The sequence below is a fragment of the Lampris incognitus genome, chromosome 18 (genome assembly GCF_029633865.1).
Source record: "Lampris incognitus isolate fLamInc1 chromosome 18, fLamInc1.hap2, whole genome shotgun sequence".
In the NCBI taxonomy this organism is placed as follows: domain Eukaryota; kingdom Metazoa; phylum Chordata; class Actinopteri; order Lampriformes; family Lampridae; genus Lampris; species Lampris incognitus.
The window spans coordinates 30,051,049-30,078,470 of record NC_079228.1 but is presented as its reverse complement, the minus strand read 5'-3'; the positions used below and the strand labels follow the sequence as shown (position 1 = coordinate 30,078,470).

Genomic DNA, 27,422 nt, shown 5'->3' with positions numbered 1-27,422 from the left:
TCCAGATCTCCGCCCCTGCGTGTTCGCTAGTAGCGGAAGTTCCGTTGTGAAGTGGGACAGCGAGGGGTGAGTGTATGAATCTGTTAGCGGGCCGCGGTTCCGTTTTAACCGGTTAGTCCGGCCGAACCGAGTTCGTTCTGGCCTCCGCAGCTCGGCGGGCTGGAGTGTCTTTTTAAATCCGCGTTCAAAGCTGAAGCGGATCTTGAGTCGGAGGCAGACGGAGAGAGACGGGGGAGCGGGGAGGCAAGAGACAATCAATTGTGTGCGGTTAGCCAGCCAGCACTGCTAGCATTGTTTATTGTGTGTGTATGTATGTGTGTGTGTGTGTGTGTGTGTGTGTGTGTGTGTGTGTGTGTGTGTGTGTATATACGCGCGCGCGCGCGCGGGGCTAAACGGGATTAAGCCGGGCGGTGCGAGGATGCGGTGCGAATGGCAGACAGTCCAGCAATCCACTTTATGGGGGCAGTGAAGGCTTTTGGCTTTATCCTTTCTTCCCCTGCTTGCATGCCATCACTGGTGGAAAAGCAAAGCGCTTTACTCACCAACCACTGCCTTTCTACACAACCCCCCCCCCAAATCCCCCAAATTACCCCTTCCCCTATTGAAGTTACAGATGTGACTGCTTTACGTGATCATTACTCAGAAAGGTCGTTTGCTTATTTGCCGCCCCGTAGTTTGCGGAAGCGAGTTGATCGCATCTCAGCGGCGCATTTAAACTTGAGTTTTCCTCCGTCGGCAGCAGCAGGTTAGCTGATACTTTATAGATATTGTTTTCATTATAATAAGTGTCACTGGGGGTTGGAGAGAGAGTGGGGGGGGGGGGTTGCCGCATATCCCCCCGTTGTAGCGCGGCCGTCTGTAGCGGCGCGTGCACCGCTCACAGCGGATCGTTCGTCCGTAACGCGAAAAGATGAGACGTACATACGCCGCCGCGGTCTGCGCTGCATTTCCCCCCGTTTGACGTCAAAGGAGCCTCAGTTGACCGCGGTCCGTTTATTTAATTCGAGTCATGCCGGTTGGTGACTCGTGATGTTCTCTAAACTGCATCCGCTCCCAGGCGGCGGCGGCGTCCTTGTTTGCGGTACATTTTTATATGTGAAGGTTGAAGGCGGCGGATTTGCGCCTGAGCGGTTTGCCGTCGCCGGCGACCGGCATGTTGGGAAACGAACGCGCAGCTGGACGGGCGGTGTTAAGCACCGTGGCCTGTTGCTGCATGGACTCGGCAGGTGAAGCGGGGCAGGCAGGGGATGCGTGTGTCTGCTCAATGCAGTTACAGGCTGCTTTAAAGCGATGGCCTCGACTCGCTGATTAAATTACACCGCTGTGTCTTTGGCAAAGGCCATTTTACTCCTTTGGGCATTTTTTCTCTCTCGCTAAACTAGACGCACACGTGCTCTCACCCGAGCCACTTCTGAAAGGCCTCCTGTTAAAACTCATGGACTTTCCTGCTGTCACTTTCATTTTTTCCGTCTCTCACTGTTTGTCCCTCAAAAGGCCTGGGCATAGCTGGGAAGACACGTTATAAAGGTTATGCCTTATTTAGAAAGCATGTGTTACCTTGTACATGCAAATAATCATCATCTGTACGGTTCTATGTACATGCCCTTTTCTTCATGGCGAGGGTTGATTTTACAAATACAAGTGCCCAGAAACCTCTAGAAAACAATGTCATTGAAAAATGCCCATACTTTTTATTTTCGTTTTTTTTTCTCTCCTTAAGACCAGACAATTGCCAGTGACATTAAAACTTGGCGTGGTGCTGATTAGAGTCTTTTTTCCAAAACCCAGCTCTGCTCTCTTCTTCCTCCTCCATTTTCTCTCCCATCTTCAACTTTCCCACATCATCATCAAGTTTCTTTTTGTTCTCCTTTGAAAAGTTTATCTGTGCTTGGCTGGTATTAATTCCCCGCCCAGCCATAATGGCGGTTGAATTTTGACCAGACTGGGATGATAATTGTGCCCTGACGCTTACACATTAACCAGTGTTTCCCTTCTTTCTTTCTTTTTTCCCTCTCGGTCACTTCCCTGTCTCCTCATCGCTTATTTACCAATCAGGCCAAACAGCGTCTGACCTAGCCGTCCTTCAGGATATCATCAGAAATGTTGGCAAAAAGGCTCTCGCCACCAATGTTTACTGTAAAACGATATCCCAGTCCTATGCTGTTCCTGGCGGCTGACTGACTCCCCATGCAGCGGACAGGTTGTCTGATGGAAACACAGTTAGCTGGCAGGTATTTAGGTTAATAACCTGAATGTAGTGGAGGGGAGTACTTTAAATTTAGTTAATGAGTCTCATGGCCTGTTAACTACATAACCCTCCCTCCCTCTCTGCCTTTAATCTTTCGTGACTCAACTCTGTCTTTGTGTTAGGCGGCGTCGATAAACTGCAGTATGTCCACTAATATTGTCCCAGTCTGTACTAAAGTTGGCAGGGCCACGTGGTGTCCTGGCCCGAATAGCTTGTACTGATAAGCATCCTGTGTTATGACCGTGAAACAGACCCTCTCGTTGATGTCGGTAATGCCTGGAAGGCCCACGCATTCAGGTCTGCAACCTTAACTTGAACTTTGCAGGGCACTGCTGGTGCTCGTCTCATATGTTGAATTAAGCCCTTGATAAGCAGTTTAAACGCCGCTGTTTGTTCGGGATGTTCAGTTTCCCTCACAGGAGCCCGCCATAGGATGAGCTTTGGAGATAGGCGATTCTGCTTTGTGGCTGTCCCAGACATACACACACTTGGACTCTCGTCATCTCGTAAACAACCTTCTCTGCTGTATAGTTTGCTCTTTTCTCAGTTTATTTAAAGGTAAATTCTGAATCGGTTTGTTTTGTTTGCCAAGAACGTTTTGACATTCCTGGAATTTGACTTGATGTATTCTCTTACTGTAGACATAACTCAGATTTTTTTTTTAAATTTACGTTTAATATTTAAATTTGCTGTGCTCTGTATATTAACATTTAACTAACGTTGTGTGTAGAAATCAGTAGAAGTACCAGGTAATGTCTGTCAGTGGAGTCTAAGGAGGCGGTATGACCGGTTCACGGTAGCAGAAAGAAACTCGTGATGTGAATGCATAGAAAACATGTCTCTTGTTTGTTCTCTCATCATCTTGTTAAAACTACAGCGTTTCCCCTTTACTGTCGGTGGCTCTGATTCATCTCTGACATCAGAGATGAGATTTTAGGCTATCTCTGCTGAATGAAAAAGTCTTTTAAAATTCTTCGTTAGGGTTGATTTCCAAGCGTTTGTCATTGGAACGGCTGTATGGGTAGTCATCTGGTTTCTGTGCAGGTTCAACATTTTCTTAATGTATGTAAAACAAGTCTGATCATTTCCCGGACTTGTAAAGTTTAACAATTAATTGTTCACAATGTATGGAAGTGCGCTGCAAATGCTATGTTTCAGCATATAATATTTCTATTGTGGCAGTAGAGGCCATGGTTCTCTACCAGAAAATGGTGGATTGCTCCTTCCGGTTTAGGGATGAGTTGTTGCCTCAAGTGAGGGAGTTCAAGTATCTCAGGGTCTTGTTCACGAGTGAGGGTAGGATGGAGTGGGAGATTGACAGGCGGATTGGTGCAGCATCAGTAGTAATGCGGACATTGCACTGGACCGTTGTGGTGAAGGGGGAGGTGAGCCGGAAGGCAAAGCTTTCAATTTACCAGTCAATCTTCGTTCCAACCCTCATCTACGGTCATGAGCTTTGGGTAGTGACCAAAAGGGTGAGATCGCGGATACATGCGCCTGAAATGAGTTTCCTCCGTAGGGTGTCTGGGCTCAGCCGTAGAGATAGGGTGAGGAGCTCGGACATCCGGAAGGAGCTCAGAGTAGAGCCGCTGCTTCTTCGCGTAGAAACGAGCCAGTGGAGGTGGTTCGGGCATCTGATTACGATGCCCCCTGGGCGCCTTCCTTTGGAGGTTTTCTGGGCACCTCCAACTGGGAGGAGACCCCGGGGTAGACCCAGAACTTGCTGGAGGGACTACATGTCCAATCTGGCCTGGGAACGCCTTGGGATCCCCCAGGAGGAGCTGGAGGGTGTTGCTGGGGAGAGGGATGTCTGGACTGCCCTACTTAGCTTGCTGCCACCGCGACCTGACCCCGGAGAAGTGGCTGATAATGAGATGAGATGAGATGAAAATAATCTTAATCAACTGGGAGAAATGGCTTAGTTGACCCTCATGTTGTTAACTGTGGCCCAGCCACTATTAGCATACATCAGACTGAACCAGATACATTTTTGGAAAAAAAAGTCGAAGAAAACCTGCAGTGTGGAGCTATTTTACAATCAAATGAAAGAGATTGAATCTTTTTGTAGATTTTCTCTGTGTAAATCCAAATAAACCTGTAAAAACCTCCAACATTTGATGAAAAAGTCCATAATTTTTTATATTTTGTGATGCCTGAAAACTGACCCCAGCATAGAATTTCCCAGTGTGTCAAGAAATTACTAATTGGAAAACGAGGAATATTTGTGTTGTTGGTAAACTTTTAGGCCCAATATGTGTTTTTATTTGACTGTATAAAATTGAGGTATATTCGATCACACAGATATTAAACATAATCTTTTTAATAGAATCAATACCAGCCCTTTTGTTTTATCACCAGACAACAACCATCAGAGAGGTGCCTGACTGAAGATGCAGGAAAATGATTTGAACAGGGTTTTTTTTTCATAGTATTTGAAGATGATTGTTCAGTTTAGACATTCACATATTTGCACACGTAACTGAAGAGTTTATAGAGTTTATAGACTGAAAATAAGCATTTTGTGTCCATTTCAAACGGTGGGAATTGAAAATTGGGCCTGTTTTACTGCAATGTTTACAACCATTACTGATGTAAACAAACCTTTTACAGCATCAGAAAACAATAGAAACTCAGATTAAGTTGTTGTTCAGTGTTAGTCTTTGTATTCAGTTACCTGTCAATCAATTTCGGGGCGATCGCAAGTACCATTCCTGTGTTTTGTGTTTTGGTAGCGGAACGAACCTCTACATTGCATGTGAATCAAGGATTGTACCTTTAACGTCGTCTTTCTCGTTTCCAGCACCCTTTACAGTGTATGTGTGGCAACAACATGTCTGTGCCGCTGCTAGCCGAGGCTGTGACGGTGTCCGGGGCGGAGAAGGAGACCGCAGCGGTGAGTTGGACTGTTTCTTGTTTTAGCTGGTGTTCGCACAATGTCTGAATGGGCCGGGGGCCAAGGTCACTATCTCCTCCAGGGTAATTTCAACAGGATGTGCTGTGGTGGGCATTGAACCTGTGACCATTAAGGTACAGCCTCTCTAGACACACAAAGCCAGCCGGTTGGTGGCAGGCTTGCTTAGAGACTGCTGGGATAAGTTTCATCCATCTAAAACACATTTTCACTGCACAAATCTCTTTTTTTTTTCTGTGAAAAAAAGAAAAGAATCAACATCCTGATTATCCTGGTAAAAAGCATGCCCTAGCTACACTTGACGTGCAAAAAGCAGGGCACTTTGTGCAGATGAGAGGGGGAATTAAATACAGCTTTTATCGAGCTCTATCAAGTGCAGAGCTGACGTTTGTTAAACATGGGCATCGCAACTCACCGCCGCTGGTTTCTGGTGCAGATCTCACGTCGGCTCAAACGCCGTAGAACAAAAATATACCGTTCGCTCTCGGTAGAGATGTTTTCACCTTTGATTTCAAAGCCGAACGGGATTATACCTCCTGCTTTTTAAAACCGTTGTTGTTGTTCCCTTTCAAGGCTTCGCCGTCAGGAGAGACGTGCGTAGAGAATTGTCAGGCAGCAGCTTCTCTTGGCAGCTGCAGCAGATTGGCACTAAAGCGGGCATGTCTACCATTGGGTACATGCTGTACACTAGCAAGGCAGTGTGATAAACTGGCACCAGATTCAGAGATGTTTTACTTTTTTTGGATGCATATTTCTTCCATTTCCAAGGGGTGTTTGTTTTTCTGGCCAGCAATCCCCATCAACCCGTGTTTTTTCTGTTGTCATTTAAATCACAGTCTGAAATTAATGTACTGTGGAACAACAGGGAGGTTCCTGTCACAGATATGATCCCTTGAAAAGCCAATTCATTCAGCTGTTTCGAATTATCCTTAAGCAACCCCCAACCCTTAAGAAACCCCCAACCTCAGAAGTCCTTTCCCACGTTCTTTTGATAAATGATTATGTATGAGCGGCAAATGTGGAAAAAAACGGATGTCTAACTGTCACTGCAGTGTCGACATCTTACTCGGAGAGAGGAACGATGTATGCTCCTATTGAAGGGTTTCCTGCCTACACTAGACTGTGTATAGCATCCACAGTATTTGTGTGATTTGAGTTAAAATTGCAGCTGAGGGCGTTCGGGTGGCGTGGTGGTCTACTCTGTTGCCTACTAACACAGGGCTCACTGATTTGAATCCCCGTGTTACCTCCGGCTTGTTTGGGCGTCGCTACAGACAGAGTTGGCCATGTCTGCGGGTGGGAAGCCGGATGTGGGTGTTTTCCTGGTCGCTGCACTAGCGCCTCCTCTGGTCGGTCGGGGCGCCTGTTCAGGGGGGAGGGGGAACTGGGGGGAATAGCATGATCCTCCCACGTGCTACGTCCCTCTGGCAAAACTCCTCACTGTCAGGTGAAAAGAAGCGGCTGGTGACACCACTTGTATCGGAGGAGGCATGTGGTAGTCTGCAGCCCTCCCTGGATCGGCATAGGGGGTGGAGCAGTGACCGAGACGGCTCGGAAGAGTGGGGTAATTAATTGGCTGGATACAATTGGGGAGAAAAAGGGGGCAAAAATCCCCCCCCCCCCAAACAAAAATTACAGCTGCATTGTTCAGCCTGCTCACCGTTTTGCAATACAATTCTCCTGCTGGGTATAAATAAGGTTTATCATAAAATGAAGACTGACATGAACCATTTTTCTAGATTGGGAAATAGTAACTGTTCCTTCATGTCTGCATTATAGGTGATCTTCCTCCATGGGTTGGGAGACACGGGGTAAGCCTTTTTTTTTTTTGACGTATTTTTTCCTTGTCTTGAATTTTAAGTGTCTGTTCTTTGTCTGATATTTGCTTTGGCGCTGTTGTGACACAAAACGTTTAGGTGTTAACTATTTAGATGATCGAGGCTGTCTAATGAATGCCATTTGCCAGAAGTTTTTCTTTAACGTGCTTTAAACAGGTGGTTTCCAACCTGGTGTCAGGATCCCTGGGGAGGTCGTGACATGACTTAAAGAGGGTCATGCAGTAACTAATGAGATGTGAAAATCAACATTTCTGATATAGAAATACCGGACCATGTTCCAAATCTTTGTCAGGGGTCGAATCACCAAAAACCATGATACCATGCTGACACACGTTAGCATGGGTTGTCCTTGTGTCTATATCCCATGGTGCTTTGCGGGAAGTTGTACGGTATATGATACCAAGTTAGGCGTGGCACGATGGTACAGTGGTTAGCGCAGTCGCCTCACAGCAAGAAGTTCCTGGGTTCGAACCCCGGGGTTGTCCAACCTTGGGGGTCATCCTCTGTGTGGAGTTCACATGTTCTCCCCGTGTCTGCGTGGGTTTCCTCTGGGTGCTCCGGTTTCCTCCCACGGTCCAAAGACATGTAGGTCAGGTGAATCGGCCATACTAAATTGTCCCTAGGTGTGAATGTGTCAGCCCTGTAATGGACTGGCAGCCTATCCAGGGTGTCTCCCCACCTGCCGCCCAATGACTGCTGGGATAGACTTCAGCATCCCGTGACCCCAATTGGGATTAGCGGCTTGGATAATGGATGGATGGATGATACCAAGTTAGTGTGTATGCGTGTGTGAGAGTATGTGGGTGGGTTTGGTATAGATTTCTGCAATCTTTATGGATGAACTGAATGTGAGACATAAAATCTCTCTTTCCATCTTTTGTCTGTTAGGCATGGCTGGGCAGACGCCATGACAGCGATCCGGCTGCCGCATGTCAAGTACATCTGTCCCAACGCGTAAGTCTTCCCTCTGATCTGTCTATCTGTCACACGCCATCATCTCTCTGTGTCTGCACGCCACTACTCCAAAGCCTGTCAAGTGGAGTGTTTTCATTTATCAATTTATTTATTCGTTCATTTGAGTGAGAGTGACTGGTGGATTACAAAACGAACACATCAAATTCATTTTTTCTTTTCCAACGTTCGAGTTTTAGACATATTTTCACATATCAGGAATTTTACTTGATGGAATGTGTCACTTAAAGGACATGTTTCCATGAACACAATATTCATAGAAAGTAAAACAAAAAGTGCTTAAATTTGCTCTGAGAGTCTCCACATGCTTGAGCGTATCAAAGCGCCCAATCATCTAGAAATACTTGCAAGATATTTTAAGCAGATTACTTATTTTGAATAGGTATCAGCTGACAAATGGTGGTTTGGTTAGCTGGTAGAGGAAATAACATGATTTTGCTGCATTTGGCTGATGGTGATTTCCCACAATGCTTCTCATGTTCATGTGCCTGCTACTGGAAGGTGAAATGTGGGTCTTGTGATGCCTGTTTTCTCGCTCTCACACCATTCCTTAGTCTCTTCTCTCGCTCTCTCTCTCTCTCTCTCTCTCTCTCTCCCACACTTCTCTTTTCTCTCTTTCATTCATTAATTTTCTTTCTCGGTCTCCCTCAACCCCCCCCCCCCTCCTTCTCTCTCTCTCAGCCCCCCCCCCCCCACCGTCTCTGTTGGTGTTTCATCTCTCCTCCACGCTGATGTTTTCACACTCCTCTCGTTTGTCCGCAGGCCCAAAATCCCTGTCACTCTTAACATGAGGATGACAATGCCGTCGTGGTGAGTTGGTGTGATGAAAGGGGAGCGACTTCACAGCCCCACACTGGATTCTATTGTAATCCAGGGAACCAGTGTCCTCACATAATCACTGACAATAGTCCAATTGTTTGTATTGGCTGGTGTGAACATTGTACTCTGCATGTTTGTGTCTTTTTGTGTGTGTGTGTGTGTGTGTGTGTGTGTGTGTGTGTGTGTGTGTGTGTGTTCAGGTTTGACCTCATGGGCCTGAGCCCTGACTCTCCAGAGGATGAGGCTGGAATCAAGAAGGCAGCAGAGAACAGTGAGTTGAATTCTTCCCCCGGATCTTTTTTTTCTTTTCTTTTTTCAGTGGCACTTCTCATGATGTTATCTCTTCAACTCTTACTGAGGAGATTGTGTTTGGTGAAGGCAGTGTGGTGGCTTCGTGGGTGGCATTTTTGCAGAGAGCAAGAAAAAAAACCAAAAACACCCACCTGCTCTCATGAGTAAAATACCAGAGAGAAGAGGCTTCCTGCACACACAAAAATTTACTCATGACACCAGCATTTCAATTCCTACAGAAAACAGTCAAAATAAACCATGGAAGACTGTCCTATTGACAGCATATCACAACAGCACGTCATTCATGCTCACATTCAGTTCATATTTTCTCACTCATGTTGGTGATTATAATGTCAGTTGAAAAGCATCCTTCATGGTTTCTGTACTTTTTTGTGGGTAGATTTGAAGCCAGGCCAGTGGAGGGGATTGGGGTATGGCAGTGCCGCGGCAGCGACTCTGGACACACGCCAGGCCCTTCTTGTGGATCTCCTCAGCTACAGCGCCTGCCAGGTGGGCCCCTGCTCCTTGCGGGGTCCCCCCCCTCGGCGGGTCGTCTCCGCTGGCGCCTAGCAGCTAACTTAGAACTGATACAGACCAGGGGAATCCAACTTTAATTAAAACAAAGCAATGTGAAGGCCAGTGGGCGTCATGATTGCACAGTGGTTAGCGCGGTCGCCTCACAGCAAGAAGGTCCTTGGTTCGAGCCCTGGGGTAGTCCAACCTTGGGGGTCGTCCTCTGTGTGGAGTTTGCATGTTCTCCCTGTATCTGCATGGGTTTCCTCCAGGTGCGCCGGTGTTCTCCCACAGTCCAAAGACATGCAGGTCAGGTGAATTGGCCGTACTAAATTGTCCCTAGGAGTGAATGTGTGTGTGTGCGTCAGCCCTGTGATGGCCTGGTGGCCTGTCTAGGATGTCTCCCTGCCTGCTGCCCAATGACTGCTGGGATAGGCTCCAGCGACCCTGAGAGCAGGATATAAGCAGTTTGGATAATGGATGAATTTGAAGTCATAAAAATGGGACATTCGCTACATTTTCTTTGCCGGTCGTCAGGGCAATAGAGAGTATTGACCATGTATAGGCCTACACAGAGGGATATTTTCATCAGGCTGTGAGACCATTTGAATATATTTTTCAGGTGTTTGACAGTATCCTTGGGTGTCTAAACCAATAAAAAAAAGTGTAGCCTATATCTTTTAGTATATTATTCAGAAGCCTGATTTTATTGTTACGCCATGATAAAGTGATGTTTTTTGTGCAGAACGCGTTCATATTCATCACAGAGAGTGCTTCAAGGCGCTTAAAAAGTTGGTGCCGTATCAGGGTTAAGATATACCCTCGGCCAGCTTTGTTGAAACATTGGTGCAATGAATAGATTATTCCACTGTAGCTGAGGCTGAGCGGGGACCTTCTCACCCATATAACACACTTACCTAAGAGTGTGAGGGCCTCGGCTGCCTTGTTGGCCCAGTGATGGACAGACTCTGCCCCAGTGAATGATGGGAGAGGCTTCGGTGGCTTCCCTTGAGTCTGAAAAGGAGTATGTGGTAGAGCTGGGCAGTACGTCAGGAATTATCTTGGAGTGGAAGATCCCACCTATTACAAGGGTTTAACCTAAGAAGAAAATAAATGTACAAAAAATAATAATTTAAAATGATTTTGATCTGCTTTCGTCTGTATATTTAGCTTGCTGATATTGGCCTACAAAGGCTTCTGTGATCGGCGTTAATTTGGAACAGAGCAGGAAAGGTGATGAGGTCACAGCTTGACAACAGTCTTGTTGAAGGTCCGCTATTCAGAAATAACCCACCGCAGTATGCTTTAATTTACCAGTCAGAATCAGAATATTAATCGATATAATGTCAATGTCATGATATGAGACTGGATATCGTCTGGGATTTGGTTATCATAATATCGTGGCATAACTTTAGATGTTGTCATTTTCTGGTCTTAAAGGCTGCATTACAGTAAAGTGATACAGCTTTCTGACCTTATTTGGCTGTTTTAGCTGAGTGAAATGAACAAAGAACGTCTCTACCTGCTTGGTCATCACATCCACATTACCAATGATCAATTCTCAACATTTTCATTGTGTGTAAAATATCTTATTAAAGCACCAGAAAATATCATCACATCATCAACATCGAGGTATTCTGTCAAAACTCATGGGATATTTGATTTTTTCAGTATCACCCAGCCTCAGTAAGTGAGTATGGAAAACAAGTGGATGTGATGTAGGAGGAGGTGACGTGTCAGAGAGACAGCCAGAGGGAAAGTGAGATATGTGGGAAGAAAGCCATATCTCATGATCTCGACATGATCACAGCTCAGACTGCTTACAACAGGAACTAGTTCAAGGAAGAAAAAAGAAACCGGTATGTTTGTTCTAAGGACGGCATAAACCAAGTTGCCTGACACACTCAACCCTCTCATCTATTGTTGAAAGTGCTTATCCTTAATCTAGTCGATTAAATCTCAGTGCCATGTAGCATATTAATCACTGTTCTGAAGCAGTCTCCGGGCTGTTTTTCCGGAGATAGGATAAACTGAAGGAGGAAAGGGTCATGAGCTGAATTGGAAATCCTCGACCGCTCTGTGTGTGTGTGTGTGTGTGTGTGTGTGTGTGTGTGTGTGTGTGTGTGTGTGTGTGTGTGTGTGTGTGTGTGTGTGTGTGTGTGCGTGCGTGCGTGCGTGCGTGCGTGCGTGCGTGCGTGCGTGCGTGCGTGCGTGCGTGCGTGCGTGCGTGCGTGCGTGCGTGCGTGCGTGCGTGCGTGCGTGCGTGCGTGCGTGCGTGCGTGCGTGCGTGCAAAACATGACATCCCTCCAAACATGACATTTAAAATGAGTTGTCTGTTTTGTAAATGTCCTTCCCTTCATCCCCGATTTTTCTATGCCAAATGAAAGTCGACTCCTGTGAGAATGAGAATCTGTACATTTACCATTTTATCTCCGTTTACGTGCCAGGAATTTGGTTTGCCGGCTTTTTACATCTGTGTATATATGTGAATTAAAACAACAGATTTTTCTATATATTTTAATACTAGATAATACTAATTATCAAATATTAAATATATTTTAATATTTATAATGTATTTATTTATGATATATATATATATATATTTATAATATAATATATATTTATAATCTAGAAAATACTAGATAATGTCGATGACGTCTGATGTATAATGGCTGTTCACTATAGCAGGGGGATATTAAAGATGGTTGGCCCCTACCATTTAGCAGTCACACTGCAAAGTATTGCATTTGTATTTTCATATTTCCAAATCAAAACTCGCCATGCTGTTCTTTGAAGCGGTTGCTTAGCAACCTAGTCGTCAAATGACCTTTCATCACTCCATATTGAAAGACAGGAAGAGCTCATTGAAAAACATGTTCATTATTGACTCATAGCCCCGGAGAGCTAAACCCATTTTCTTTTTTTGGAAATGAAAGAGAACAGAGAAGGTTGGTGTTATATTTTTGAAAACTTTAACCCATACCTGAATTGTTGGTTGTATGTAGGTGATGTGAATGAAATACGGTAAAAATTATATTCATTGCTTTCATTTTAAGAGTAGCATTCACCTCTGGCAGACCTGATCTGACTGTGAATTCTTTATTTAAATTTACCTGACCGTTTACCCATTTCAAACCATTTTTTTATGATACTAGTAAATGCTAGAGGATTGAATGGGCCTTATTCATCAATAATTCGTAAGTACAAACGTGTTCTTACACACCCATGGGATTTTTTAGCCCTGAAGTTTGTCTCAGAGTTTGTCTCAGAGACTGTGTAGAACCTGGGTAATTCCTGAATTTAGACACCAGTTGGCTAACACATGTCCTAGCAAGCCTGGGTGATTGGTCATTGCAAGAGGTAGACAATAGATGTTAGAGGGAAGGAATTACAAATAAGCATCAGGCTTTGTTTTTGCCTGTTGAGGGCTAAATAATTCCATGGGTGTTTAAGCAAATTTGTAAGTATTTGATGAACGAGGCCCCTTTTTTTCTGCTGTGTATCCAACATGTTTTACTTTCAGAGCATTTTCCCTGCACAGAAGTTCCCATGGAGTTTGAAATACCTATAACCATTATGAATACTATTTAGAAGAGACGGTCTATTTGCAAATGTATTTGATTTTCTTTCCTCACAGCATGTAAGAGAACGTTTACTTCCAACCCCCTTTGCCTACTTGTACCTAAATAGTGTACTTTTATAAAGTCATGTTACGTCGAACATGTTTGATTTGAACCAATTAAAATGCCACGGGAATGCAAATGTACTTGGTAGACCGCCTCTAAGTTTGATTTTGCAATTCTGATCTGTAGTCGGTTTTAAGTCATGTTGTTTCTGTTCTCTAGTCAAGGCCATAATTGACCATGAGGCCAAGAATGGCATTCCTCCGAACCGAATCATACTCGGCGGTTTCTCTCAGGTGAGAATTGAACTCTCCGGTCTTCCATGTACAACAGGAGTTCTTTCACATGGATATTTTCTTGAATTAAAAATGTATTTGTTTCTCTTTCTCTTCCTTCCTTTCTCTTTCTTTCCCTGATGTTGTTCCTCTCGTTCTCTCCCTCGTTTGTTTTTTTATTTTTCTCTCTCCTTCCTTTCATTCATTCTTCTTTCTTTCCTAGGGTGGGGCCTTGTCTTTGTATACCGCCCTGACCTACCAGCAGCAGTTGGCTGGTGTCGTAGCTCTCAGTTGCTGGCTACCGCTTCACAAGAGTTTCCCACAGGTACATGTGTTTAATTATACCTGATGGAAGAAAAAAAAATTCTTTCACCTCAGATGTACACTACCGTTCAAAAGTTTGGGATCACATTGAAATGTCCATATTTTTGAAGGAAAAGCACTGTACTTTTCAATGAAGATAACTTTAAACTAGTCTTAATTTTAAAGAAATACACTCTATACATTGCTAATGTGGTAAATGACTATTCTAGCTGCAAATGTCTGGTTTTTGGTGCAATATCTACATAGGTGTATAGAGGCCCATTTCAAGCAACTATCACTCCAGTGTTCTAATGGTACAATGTGTTTGCTCATTGGCTCAGAAGGCTAATTGATGATTAGAAAACCCTTGTGCAATCATGTTCACACATCTGAAAACAGTTTAGCTCGGTACAGAAGCTACAAAACTGACCTTCCTTTGAGCAGATTGAGTTTCTGGAGCATCACATTTGTGGGGTCAATTAAACGCTCAAAATGGCCAGAAAAAGAGAACTTTCATCTGAAACTCGACAGTCTATTCTTGTTCTTAGAAATGAAGGCTATTCCATGCGAGAAATTGCTAAGAAATTGAAGATTTCCTACACCGGTGTGTACTACTCCCTTCAGAGGACAGCACAAACAGGCTCTAACCAGAGTAGAAAAAGAAGTGGGAGGCCGCGTTGCACAACTGAGCAAGAAGATAAGTACATTAGAGTCTCTAGTTTGAGAAACAGACGCCTCACAGGTCCCCAACTGGCATCTTCATTAAATAGTACCCGCAAAACACCAGTGTCAACATCTACAGTGAAGAGGCGGCTGCGGGATTCTGGGCTTCAGGGCAGAGTGGCAAAGAAAAAGCCATATCTGAGACTGACCGATAAAAGAAAAAGATTAAGATGGGCAAAAGAACACAGACATTAGACAGAGGAAGACTGGAAAAAAGTGTTGTGGACGGATGAATCCAAGTTTGAGGTGTTTGGATCACAAAGAAGAACGTTTGTGAGACGCAGAACAAATGAAAAGATGCTGGAAGAATGCCTGACGCCATTTGTTAAGCATGGTGGAGGTAATGTGATGGTCTGGGGTTGCTTTGGTGCTGGTAAGGTGGGAGATTTGTACAGGGTAAAAGGGATTCTGAATAAGGAAGGCTATCACTCCATTTTGCAACGCCATGCCATACCCAGTGGACAGCGCTTGATTGGAGCCAATTTCATCCTACAACAGGACAATGACCCTAAACACACCTCCAAATTGTGCAAGAACTATTTAGAGCAGAAGCAGGCAGCTGGTATTCTATCGGTAATGGAGTGGCCAGCGCAGTCACCAGATCTGAACCCCATTGAGTTGTTGTGGGAGCAGCTTGACCGTATGGTACGCAAGAAGTGCCCATCCAACCAATCCAACTTGTGGGAGCTGCTTCTGGAAGCGTGGGGTGCAATTTCTCCAGATTACCTCAACAAATTAACAGCTAGAATGCCAAAGGTCTGCAATGCTGTAATTGCTGCAAATGGAGGATTCTTTGACGAAAGCAAAGTTTGATGTAAAAAAAATCTTATTTCAAATACAAATCATTATTTCTAACCTTGTCAATGTCTTGACTCTATTTTCTATTCATTTCACAACATATGGTGGTGAATAAGTGTGACTTTTCATGGAAAACACAAAATTGTTTGGGTGATCCCAAACTTTTGAACGGTAGTGTATAGGCTGAGAAAATACCACTTTGGAATCCTTTAACCATAAATATTCATCTGGACTCTGTCTGTAATTTAAAGAGGAAGTAAATGGTAAAGTATTGCCATCTGCTTGCCCAACATGGTCAAGCTGCAAGCTGATAAATGAGTTGGATTATATACAAGGCTCAGCGTTTTCGGTTCTTATTTTTCAAAGCCATCCAGCATGCCGAATTTCGCCACAAGAGGACACTCTTACATAACCTCACACGAACAAGAACAACTTTTGGATCCGTGGAAACATAAAATCCGGGTGAAAATCAGTTTAAACTGATCTGCTCCGTTTAAAAAAAATCTAGGTATTTTTTGGTGAAAATCGGTAAAACCCGAAAACACTGAGCCTTGATTATATATGATGAATATGTGTTTGAAGAATGTACAAAATGTCTGTTCCAGTGAGTTTTTCTCTAAAGATATGTTGTTTTGTGGCGTCCGGGAGGCGTAGCAGTCTATTCCGTTGCCTACCAACACGGGGATCGCCAGTTCAAATCCCACGTTACATCTGGCTTGGTCAGGCGTCCCTACAGACACAATTGGCCATATCTGTGGGTGGGAATCCGGATGTGGGTATGTGTCCTGGTCGCTGCACTTAGCAACTTCTCTGGTTGGTCGGGCCAGCTGTTCAGGGAGGAGGGGGAACTGAGGGGAATAGCGTGATCCTCCTACATGCTACGTCCCCCTGGCGAAACTCCTCACTGTCAGGTGAAAAGACGTGGCTGGTGACTCCACGTGTATCTGAGGAGACATGTGTTAGTCTGCAGCCCTCCCGGAATTAGCAGAGGGGGTGGCGCAGCGACTGGGACAGCTCCGAAGAGTGGGGTAATTGGCTGGATACAAGTGGGGAGAAGGGGAAAAAAAGGGGGGAGGGGGTCCAAAAAAAAGAAGTGGGGCGTCCAGGTAGTGTAGCGGTCTATTCCATTGCCTACCAACACGGGGATCGTTTTTTCAAATCCCCATGTTACCGCCAGCTTGGTTGGGTGTCCCTACAGACACAATTGGCCGTGTCTGCGGGTGGGAAGCCAGATGTGTGGGTATGTGTCCTGGTCACTGCACTAGCACCTCCTCTGGTCGGTAAGGGCACCTGTTCAGGGGGGAGGGGGACGGGGGGAATAGCGTGATACTCCCACGTGCTATGTCCAGGGTTGCCAACCCTCCCGGATTGGCCGTGAGTCTCCCGGAATTGGCCCCAGTCTCCCGGACAGCAGCAAATCCAATCCGGGAGATTTTTTGACCATCTGAAATTTAAAAATGTGTTAAACTTGATATCAACGGGTTTACTGAGCGCGACTCTTATTATGAAGACTGGTGCTGTGATATTTAAACACTTAAACCAATCGTGCACAAGTGTGTACGTGAGGGCGCCGGGTGACGCTGCCACACACGCTAGCTGACGACGTTCATGTCGTTGCTAGTCTACAGCTAACGTTAGCTAGTATTGTCGCTACAGAAAGCATTTTATAGTTGCAATTAACGTTAACCCGAACCGCGATCGACATGGCAGAACCACAGAAAAAGAAATATCTTTGCCATTTTCAAGACAAGTGGTGCGAGGAAGAGGGTTTCAAAAACTGGGTACGAAAAGTTGATGACATTACCGCTGAATGCACGCTGTGCCGCCATAGTTATAGCGAGAGGGACAATTGGCCGTTGTGTGTGTGTGTGTGTGTGTGTGTGTGTGTATATGCATGTGTGTGTGTGCGTGCGTGCGTGCGTGTGTGTGTGTGACACTTGTGGGTGGACATTGCACATGGCTGTGTAATGGGGAAGAGTTGAGGGGTACATTTTTGTGATTAGATTTGTTCTCTTGTACCGTGGTGAGGCTATTTATAGGTTGTCGTGACAATTATGGTCTGCCGAACACACAGAACCCCCCCCCCAACAAAAAAACAAAATCTCCCAGAATACAACGAAGTCGAGTTGGCATCCCTAGCTATGTCCCCCTGGCGAAACTCCTCACTATCAGGTGAAAAGAGGCAGCTGGCAACTCCAAATGTATCAGAGGAGACATGTGTCAGTCTGCAGCCCTCCCTGATCAGCAGAGGGGGTGGAACAGCGACCGGAACAGCTCAGAAGAATGGGGTAATTAGCTGGATACAAGTGGGGAGGAAAAAAAGGGGGGGGGGCTCCAAAAGAAGAAGAAGAAGAAGAAAAAACAGGGCATCTGGGTAGTGTAGCAGTCTATTCCATTGCCTACCAACTCGGGGATCGCCGGTTTGAATCTCCATGTTACTCTGGCTAGTCGGGTATCCCTACAGACACAGTTGACCGGGTGTGGGTATGTGTCCTGGTCGCTGCACTAGCGCCTCCTCTGGTCGGTTGGGATGCCTGTTCAGGGGGGAGGGGGAACTGGGGGGAATGGCGTGATTCTCCCACGCGCTATGTCCCCCTGGTGAAACTCCTCACTGTCAGATGAAAAAAAGCGGCTGGTGACTCCACATTTGTTAGAGCAGGCATGTGGTAGTCTGCAGCCCTGCCTAGATTGGCAGAGGGGGCACGGCTTGGAGGAATGGTGTGGTTGCCGAGTACAATTGGGGAGAAAAAGGTGGAAAAAATCAACAACAACAAAAAAAGCTGTTTTGTTATCCAAAGCGTCCCATTTTATCAGCACATATATAAGACACAGCAGGAATAAAACCTTATCAGCGGCACTGCATTAGTTGGTCAGTCAAACTGACAAGTTTCTAATAGAATTTAGAGTAGAATAGAATCATTTATTGTTGATGTTTCCACACACGCTGATCATCCGATCTTTACCAGATGAGTGCAGTCCTATCAGAGACAGGACACTGGACACTGTGGAGGACCAAAACCAGCAGTTATATAAACGCCTTTCAGTATTTGAACACCCTTGCCTCAACCCTGTAAAAACAAAACTGAACAAAGGAATAGCAGGTTATCTAGATGTCCTTAAAGGTCACAGAGAAAGGTCTTGACGTAGTAGCTGTGAGTTTGTTTGAAAATAGTACAGCATGTCATGTCTGGCTTCCAAATGACGCAGAATATATCAGTGTTCTCGAACAGCAAAAATAAAGTTCATAGTTATTTTTCTAATCTCAAGACAGCATTTTTGTCCCTTTACTCTTCTAATGAACTAACATGTCTATCATATAAGTGGATTTAAGCTTGGATTGATGGGAAATCCTTTTACTTAATTCAAACTGTGACGACATAAAGGTGAATCACACGTGAGGTGTAACATAGCGGGTAAATATCAGGGGTGGCTACAAAAACACATGAGCCAGGACAGCTGAGTTGTTTTTGGCATTGTTTGACGCCTGCTCCCCCAAAAGACTTTCGTACTCATAGGAAACTATACTCAATATCTACTGAGAGCGTTCAGAAGTGGCAGATGTCTGCAAACTGTCTGCTACCTTTTCTATCTGAATTTGTTTGTCTTGCTTTGATTTCACATGCGTGATTGATAAAGGTCATGGTTAAACATCAGTATCATCAGTTGTTTATTTGTAATACATTTTCAAGGGGGATGGTGGACCACCCTGGTAGTACGCAAAGTAGGATGCTTCAAAAAAAACCGCAGTCACCTTTTTAACTTTAGACATAGGACTACATAGGAGAGTATTTAAAACTATTTGACAGCTTATAAAAACATGTTTCTGGCATGCAAATCTCTAATATGGATAGAATTTAAATATTGATAGTAGATTTCTTTATCCATACTAATGTTGCTTGATTAAGATTTATCACATAATGCCATTAACCTAAATAAGGGGGTGGCATTTTTACAGAGGGTTGGTTCTTGTCAATTTGTTTTACGGGGGGGTCATCCACTTGGATCCCCACTCAAATCGACCCCTAAGTGTAATCATTCAGATTAACTTGGAGTGTTGTGTTTATGAAAGCACACCCAGTGAAATTAAACATGATCCCATCTTTTGTAAATACATCCAATAACTTTGTCTTTGTTTCTGCCTTAATAACCCACAGGCGGCAAGTGCCAGCGGGAATAAGGACATGCCTATCCTGCAATGCCACGGCGAGATGGACCCCATGATCCCCGTGCAGTTTGGGGCCATGACAGCAGAGAAGCTCAAGACCATAGTCACCCCTCAGAAGATCACCTTCAGAACCTACCCAGGGCTCCCCCACAGCTCCTGTTCTCAGGTGAGATGCAGACATGATCCTAGTTGTCCAGTTCATCTCACCATTAGCCTCACGGGCATGGCCAACCTCAAGCGAGACTACTACATAGACACACGGCAGAATAGTGAACAACAGTGGCAGTAGATCAGAATCAGAAATACTTTATTCATCCCCGAGGGCAAATTAGATCCTATTACAGACACTCACACTCTAGTAAAGAAAAACTAACAAGCTACAAGATAACAAGAAAATAGAAATAAATAGAAATAAAAACAACAGAATTAAATAGAAATAGAAGATGAAATAATAAATAGAAATAAGAATAAGATATATAAACATATGTGCACCATGCTCCAGGATATAACACTCTATACTGTATTACTGGAGCATGAAACAAACAAACACCGACAGGGTAAATATAAGTCGAAGGGCCAGTCTAATGACTATTGACTCAGAGTGTCTGACACTCTGAAGAAGGAGTTGTAAAATTTGATGGCCACAGGCAGGAATGACCTGTGGCGCTCTGTAGTGATTTCTTCAGAATGAGTTTATCACTAAAAGTGCTCCTGTGCCCAACCAGCACGTCATAGAGTAGGTGGGAGACATTGTCCATGATGGCACATAACTTCAACAGCATCCTCCTCTCGGAAACCACTGCCAGAGAGTCCAGCTCCACCCCTACAATGTCACTGGCCTTGCGGATCAGTTTATTGAGGCTGTTTGCATCCGCTACCCTCACCAAAACACAACAGCAAACAGGAGAGCACTGGCCACCACAGACTCATACCACATCCTAAGCATTGTCTGGCAGATGTTGAAGGACCTCAGCCTCTTCAAAAAGTAGAGACGGCTCTGTCCCTTCTTGTAGAGGGCATCAGTGTTCTTAGCCCAGTCCAGTTTATTGTCTATATACACCCCCAGGTACTTGTAGTATTCCACAGGGTCCACACTGACCCCCTGGATAGAAACGGGTCACTCGTGTCATGTCCCTCTTCAGATCAACAACCAGCTCCTTTGTCTTAGTCACGCTGAGTTGCGGATGGTTCCACTCACACCATGTGACAAAGTTTGCCACCACAGCCCTTGATAGAGTTGGTGGTGTTGAGGAAGTCACATCATGGAACAGGTCACGTGAGGCAGGCACGGTGCGCACCTTGCTAGCTTGCATCACCTGTTATGGAAATCATTATACATTTTAGGGTTAAAGAGTTTTTTCTGCCACCATTGTTGTTTACAATTCTGCTGCATGGCGTCTTAGCTGTGTCGCTGCTGTGGACCAGTCTTCAAAAGTGTGATTGGACCATCTTCTTTTTGGACGGGCCCGCCTTTTTTGAAATGGTGCTCAATGGCAGGGAAGCCAGACTGATTCTCATGAAAGACCATTGGGAGGGCATCTGGGTAGCGTAACAGTCTATCCCATAGCCTACCAACACAGGGATCATTGGATTGAATCCCCGTGTTACCTCCAGCTTGGTCGGGCATCTCTACAGACACAATTGGTCTTGTCTGCGGGTGGGAAGCCGGATGAGGGTATGTGTCCTAGTTGCTGCTCTTGCGCCTCCTCTGGTCAATCAGAGTGCCTGTTCGAGGGGAGGGGAAACTTGGGGGGAATAACGTGATCCTCCCCAGGCTACGCCCCCCTGGCTAAACTCCTTCCTGTCAGGTGAAAATAAATGGCTGGTGACTCCACATGTATCAGAGGAGATGTGGTAGTCTGCAGCCCTGCCTGGATCAGCAGAGGGGGATGGAACGGCGACCAGGACAGCTCAGAAAACTAGGGTAATTGGCCGGATACAATTGGGGAGAAAAGGGGGGGGGTCTAAGAAGAAAAAAAGACCAATGGGAGCTACTTGCGAGAATCATCTGGCTCCTGAGAATGCCCCTCAGTATTATGAGGAATCAAACCTCTAACTTTAGTCAAAGAAGGTTGAATCAGTTCATCTGGATACAACATTTTTTGACAGATACTACGTTTCTTCACTCATCTAAGTTACCTCTTCAGTCTAAACTGACTGCAGGTAGCCCCACCCTTATAAAAAATATAGTTGCATAACGTCTGAAACCAACGATTAGTTTTATTTGCAAATATAGGCTTGACCAATAACTATAGTTTCAATGGCCATGTGTACTATTCACAGAGGATTTGGGAATGTTTGCAATCTTAGCCCTCACCCCCACCCCCCCCACCCCTCAGTTTAGGAATGGTCGTTCCCTCTTAACATATATGGCCTCTTTGACTCCCCGTTCAAACCAGTGTTCCTCCCTATCAAGGATGTGCACATCCTCATCCCTGAGAGAATGGCCACTCATCTGTAGATGGGTGTAGACTGCAGAGTCCTGGCCTGACGTGTTAGCTCTCCTGTGTTGTGCCATTCTCTTGGCCAGCGTTTGTTTAGTTACCTCAATGTACAAGTCACGGCAACCCTCCTGGCACTTAACAGCGTACACTAAATTGCTCTGTTTGTGCCAGGGGACCCAATCCTTGGGGTGGACCAACTTCTGGCGCAGCGTTGTTTTGTGGTTTGAAAGCAACTGAGACGCGGTGTTTGGAAAATACGTGTCTCAACTTTTCTGACACTCCCGCCATATACGGAATCACCACTGGTTTATGCTTAGGCAGCTGTTGTCCTTCTCTCTTTGATCGGCTGGTGCACTGTTTGGGCGTCTTCCTGGCTTTGACAAACACCTATTTAGGATAACCACACTTAACCAGGGCCTGTTTAATGTGGGATTTCTCCCCTTCCCCGGCCGCTGTGTCCGTGGGGACGTTGTCAGCTCGGTGGTACGGTATCCTGATGGCTCCTGGTTTGTGCTCCAGTGGATGATGAGAGTCAAACCTTAAGTACTGATCAGTATGTGTAGGTTTACAGTAAACATCAACAATCAAATGTCCCCCCATCACCAATTGCAATTTCACAGTCTAAGAAGGCTAATTTTTCACATCCTCCATTGAACTTGATGTGGTTGTCCACATAGTTAATATGGTCGGTGAAATGTGGTGCATCCTGAGAATTAATTTTAACCCAGGTGTTGGCCACAAATCTGAACCAATGGCTAGGTGGTATCCCTGGATAGGGCATTAGAGCCCTCTTTTCCACTTCCTCCTCTAAATTGGTCATTACAGGTGAAACAGGGGAGCCCATAGCACACCCATGCCTCTGCCTATAGTACTGCCCCCTGTATGCGAAGTACGTGGACTGAAGACAGTTTCAGGAGCAGACACACTTGGTCAGTGTTAAGGATGGTCGTATTGCTAAGGGTGGGGTCGTTTCATACATGTAATTTCATACGGACTACCTCCACTGCTTCAACAGGAACGCACGTGAAGAGAGACTTAATATCATAAGCGACCATTATTTCACCCCCCTCCATAATGATGTCCCTCACCTTATCCATTAACTCCTTACTGTTCTGAGAATGATGTTCATAACTGCCTACCAACGGGTTGAGAATAGATGTAAGAAATTTAGAGATGTTCTAGGTCACTGAATTAATCATATAAACAATAGGCCATAATGGCATATCCTGTAGTTAAACCATACAGACTAGGTGTAGCTTCCCCTGGGTATAATCTATGGTACAAAATTCTGTCAATAGCTTTCCCTGTTCTAACAGCTTCAGACAATCTTATCACCTTTTTCTTGTAACCACCACTGCCTGGATCTCATTTCAGGGGCTCATAAGTATTCATGTCGCTAAGTAACATCATAACTTTCTCATGATAGTCTGTCTGGTGTAATAAAATAGTGCATCTGCCTTTGTCCGCTGGAAGGATGATGATGTTTTTGTCCTTACTGTGATTCGTGAGAGCTTTTCTCTCATCTCTACTGATGTTGGATGGCGGCGTCTTTGTATTGCTGAGACAGGTTGAAACTTTCGTCCGCAGTTGCTCCACTTCCGGGTCCGCGATGTGGTTTTTACGGATCAAAAATTCCGTGGCTCTGATCAGTTCCACAAGTGGGATTTCCCTCGGCGTGACAGCAAAATTCAGCCCCTTAGCAAGGATGCCTTTCTCTGCCTGGGCGAGTTGTCTGTCGGACAGATTCTTCATCCACATCGCTGGCGTGTGTCTGGCGTCCGTCTCTCTCTGTCTGCCATTGAGGGCACCGTCCGTTGTCTGCCGATGTCTCTGGTATGCAGCAAACAGGTCGAATTTTCTTTTGCTGCCTGGATTTCGACTTCTCATGTTGAGCTAGACTAGCCTTATCCATGAACTCAGTCACACGTTGGAGCGTTGTCTCATCTAGACGCGACATGAGTCTCTGTTGGATCTGCTCCTCTTTGGCTTTCAAAGCATCAATAGTAAAATTAGTTTTTGTGTAATTAAAACTAGATGTAGATAGCCATTGAAACTGTAGTTAATGGTCACACCCATATTTGCATATAAAACTGGTCGTTGGTTTCGGTCGTTATGCCATTATGTTGTTTATAAGGGTGGGGATACCTGCAGTCAGTTTAGACTGAAGAGGTCACCTAGATGAGTGATGAAATCTATCTGTCAATAAACATTGTATTCAGATGAACTGATTCAACCTTCTTTGATTTTCTTACCTGGATTACTGAGCCTGCATTAAGACTCTAACTTCAGTGTTGAGCGACAGAACAACGTGTTGTACTGGTATTATTAGTACGTGTCTCCATGCCTACTTTTTAAGTATACCACTCATCATATCAACTTTTAAGTTAGTTTAGAAACCCGGACCCCCTTTGTACTGGGCATTAACATGCATTTTGCACCTGATTGTGTCTTGAAATTATTTAGCTGGGTTGCATTTACATCAGGCACATACGCCTCCATTGTTCACATTTATCCAATCACACATCCAGTCACGCTTTCCCACACAAAATTCAGATTCTGGTGTGTGTTATTTCCTCATGCAGTCCTTACCATTTTTAAAGAAGTCCGTCCTCGTTTCATCTCATTTACCCCTCTAATTTTATGCATTTAATATTATCAGATTTCAATCCTATCACCTGAGATGCATGTGCCAGGTGTAATGTGGGTCTTAGAGTCAGTATTACTTGGGTCTAGGAGTGAGACAGGATAAACAGTGTGGGTCTTGTGTGGGTCTTGGATCCAGTATTACTTAGGTCTAGGAGTGAGACAGGATAAGCAGTTTATTAAGTCTTCAGTACAAAACATATTGATTGCTTGGTTTTTAAATGATGTACTAACAGCTCCCTTGTTCTCTTGCAGGAAATGGCAGCTGTAAAGGAATTCATTGAGAAGCAATTGCCCCGAATTTGACCTCACCTCATCCCCCACTGTAACCCCGCCCCTCGACACTGACCTCTCACCCCACGACCTGCCATTCACCCACAGGAAACAGCCATGAGCACGCCCCCTTGCGAATTGATAAACACAATATGCATGAACACACACATACACACACACCCACACACATATATATATATATACCCACACACACACACACACACACACACAAAATAATGATTTGATACATAGGTATACACTAATTCCATGCGTCTCATACAGTCGAAACCAACATGATTCACATAAAAACATTTTTATTGCACGCACATTAATCCGTAAATGCAACCGAGTGCTTATAGTCTCACAAGTCTTATCTGTCAGAGGGAGGCAACACTGGCTCACACAGCACATTCTCCACGACCTTTATTTCAACGCTTCCATTTTTAAACGTTATACACCCCTTTCCTGCTTCTTATTCTTGTTCTTAGTTCCCTCCGTTTCTCCAGTCCTCACCTGACACATCACCTCCCACCCCTCCCTGCACATCACCACCTTTCTCCGCTCCTCCCAGTGCTGTGTGCGTGTGTGTGCGCGTGCGTGTGCGCGTGTGTGTGCCAGTCAGTGTGAGAACAACAGTGACACTGACAACCACAATAGCGAGTCAGTCGGTAAGCTAACCGCAGGCCTTGTGCTGTCTGTGGCCAACCACCCTCAAGTGTTATGTACAGCTGCTGCTTTGGTAGTCATGAATGAGGATTCCCTGTGATGGAGCATACAGAGCCGGACGAGACTTGGGGGTCCGCTTTGAGCGAGCAGTGGGTTTTAGGTGGTGCTGGAGAGCTCTGGTCTGACCTGCTGGTTCTGTCTGGAGTAACCGGTCCCGGCCAACACTGTACACCGTCTCCCTCATAACTGTGTGATGTGTGTCCGTGGACGGTCCGGGTCTCGGTGGCAATGGCTACCTCGTACCTAACCCCATGGATGCCCCTGATTAATTCGCTAAGGTCCACAGGGCCCACTTGTCCTTATTCAGTTGTGTCTAAGATATCCAGCATACAAAGAAAATCTGACTGAAATAAAAGAAGTCAATGGCTTGTTAATTCTGGCACCATATTTTGTTCTTGTTCAATATTTTGCAGGTTATTTCATGATTTTGGTCTCAGAGTCGGGTTGGGGGTGGAGGAGGCTGGCTTTTTGACAATGGTATACATAAAAGCCCTTTGATTATATACCATGTATTACTGTATCTTGAAGTATTCCAATTGAGATTCTTTTTTTTATATATATATAGTAGTGATTGACACGAATAACTTCACTGGTATGGTTTTCTGTCTGGTGGCAATGAGTGATGTTTCACTCCAGGTGGTTGCAGACTCATTCAGACTGCACACAAGAACAACATGACAGGGCTCATTTTCAACATCCCTCACCATCCAGCATGCCATCTCATCTCAGTGAGGAGCTTCTTGTATGCGAGCACTTGCAAAAAGCGCTTTACAATCCATCATGTCTGTCCCCAGATTATTTTTCACCATTTGCGCTTGATCGTCATCCGATCATCATTTGCACCGCTCACTCGTGTATCACTCGATTATGTCACATCATCAGAGCGTTTTTTTGCTTTCCATGCCACACGGACCATTCATTCCCTCTGTTTTAAGACATGAGCTCCCTCCTTTGGCAACCCTCAGATAGAACATGGAAGGTCAGACTTAATGTAAAATCCAGCACTGTTGTAACTCACCTCATGGCTATATACTGGGAGGGCTATGGCAAAAAGCTGTTCCCACATTTAACCGAAGGGTGATTTTTAAAACAGAAGAATTAATCCTGAACAACTTGTGACGCTTGGACATAAGAATATAACTCCAAGGAGTCTTGTGTGCTAAAAAAAAAGAGAAGTATATATATAGTATATATGTATATGTATATACACACTATATATATATATACTATATATATATATTCTATATATATATATATCAGGTGTTCTTATTTTCCTCGTGTGAATGTTTTTTTTTCTTTTCATGATTACTTAATTCTGTATTACAGTTCTGAAACATAAATTAAAAAACAAAGAAGCAATGGACAGGAGGAAGCTGACATCTGTTTTGATTGTTGTTTTGCAAATCAATGAATGTCTCGATTACTCTTACCTCCTCGGTTAAGTTTTTGTTTTCCTCTCTGCTTCGACCTTTCTTTTTCTTTCTACTTCTTGCCTATCTGTGCTCTGTACTTTATAAATTTGTTGTGATCCTTTGTATTGTTTTTCCTTCAATTTCCTTTCTCCCCTCTTTATCAACTCAAAAGTGTTTTTAATATACCAACATTTCCGTCTGTGTGACTACGTCGGACAGCGGCGTGTACGTCCCCCCCCTGTCGTATGTTGTTATTGGTTGAAGCTCTTAGGAGCGTTCTCCTAATCCAATTTGTGTTTTGGCGTGTTACGTCACTCTGTCGTCATCTCAACCTTTATGTCTGTTTATTACGGAGAGCTTCAAGAATAAGTGTTGAGGTGAGACAGCTGGTCTCTCCGTGTATATTATTTCCAAGACACCTGTGTGCGGAATAAATGACGAAAA

General features: G+C 44.7%; 1 protein-coding gene across 4 annotated transcripts; it reads left to right on the top strand.

Moving 5' to 3' along the window:
- The first annotated feature begins 21 nt into the window (after positions 1-21).
- Positions 22-27,422, top strand: lypla2 (lysophospholipase 2). 4 transcript variants are annotated; one of them, XM_056297902.1, is made up of 11 exons: positions 2,508-2,545; positions 2,656-2,806; positions 5,049-5,141; positions 6,939-6,970; positions 7,886-7,951; positions 8,732-8,779; positions 8,989-9,059; positions 13,439-13,512; positions 13,715-13,816; positions 19,470-19,646; positions 24,823-27,422. In XM_056297902.1, exons 3-11 carry the CDS (start codon positions 5,064-5,066, stop codon positions 24,871-24,873), a joined length of 699 nt encoding a protein of 232 aa, XP_056153877.1. In that variant the 5' UTR covers positions 2,508-2,545; positions 2,656-2,806; positions 5,049-5,063; the 3' UTR covers positions 24,874-27,422. The 4 variants fall into 4 exon arrangements, with proteins under 4 accessions (XP_056153875.1, XP_056153876.1, XP_056153878.1 ...); XM_056297900.1 differs by lacking the exons at positions 2,508-2,545; positions 2,656-2,806 and adding an exon at positions 22-66; XM_056297901.1 differs by lacking the exons at positions 2,508-2,545; positions 2,656-2,806 and adding an exon at positions 73-243.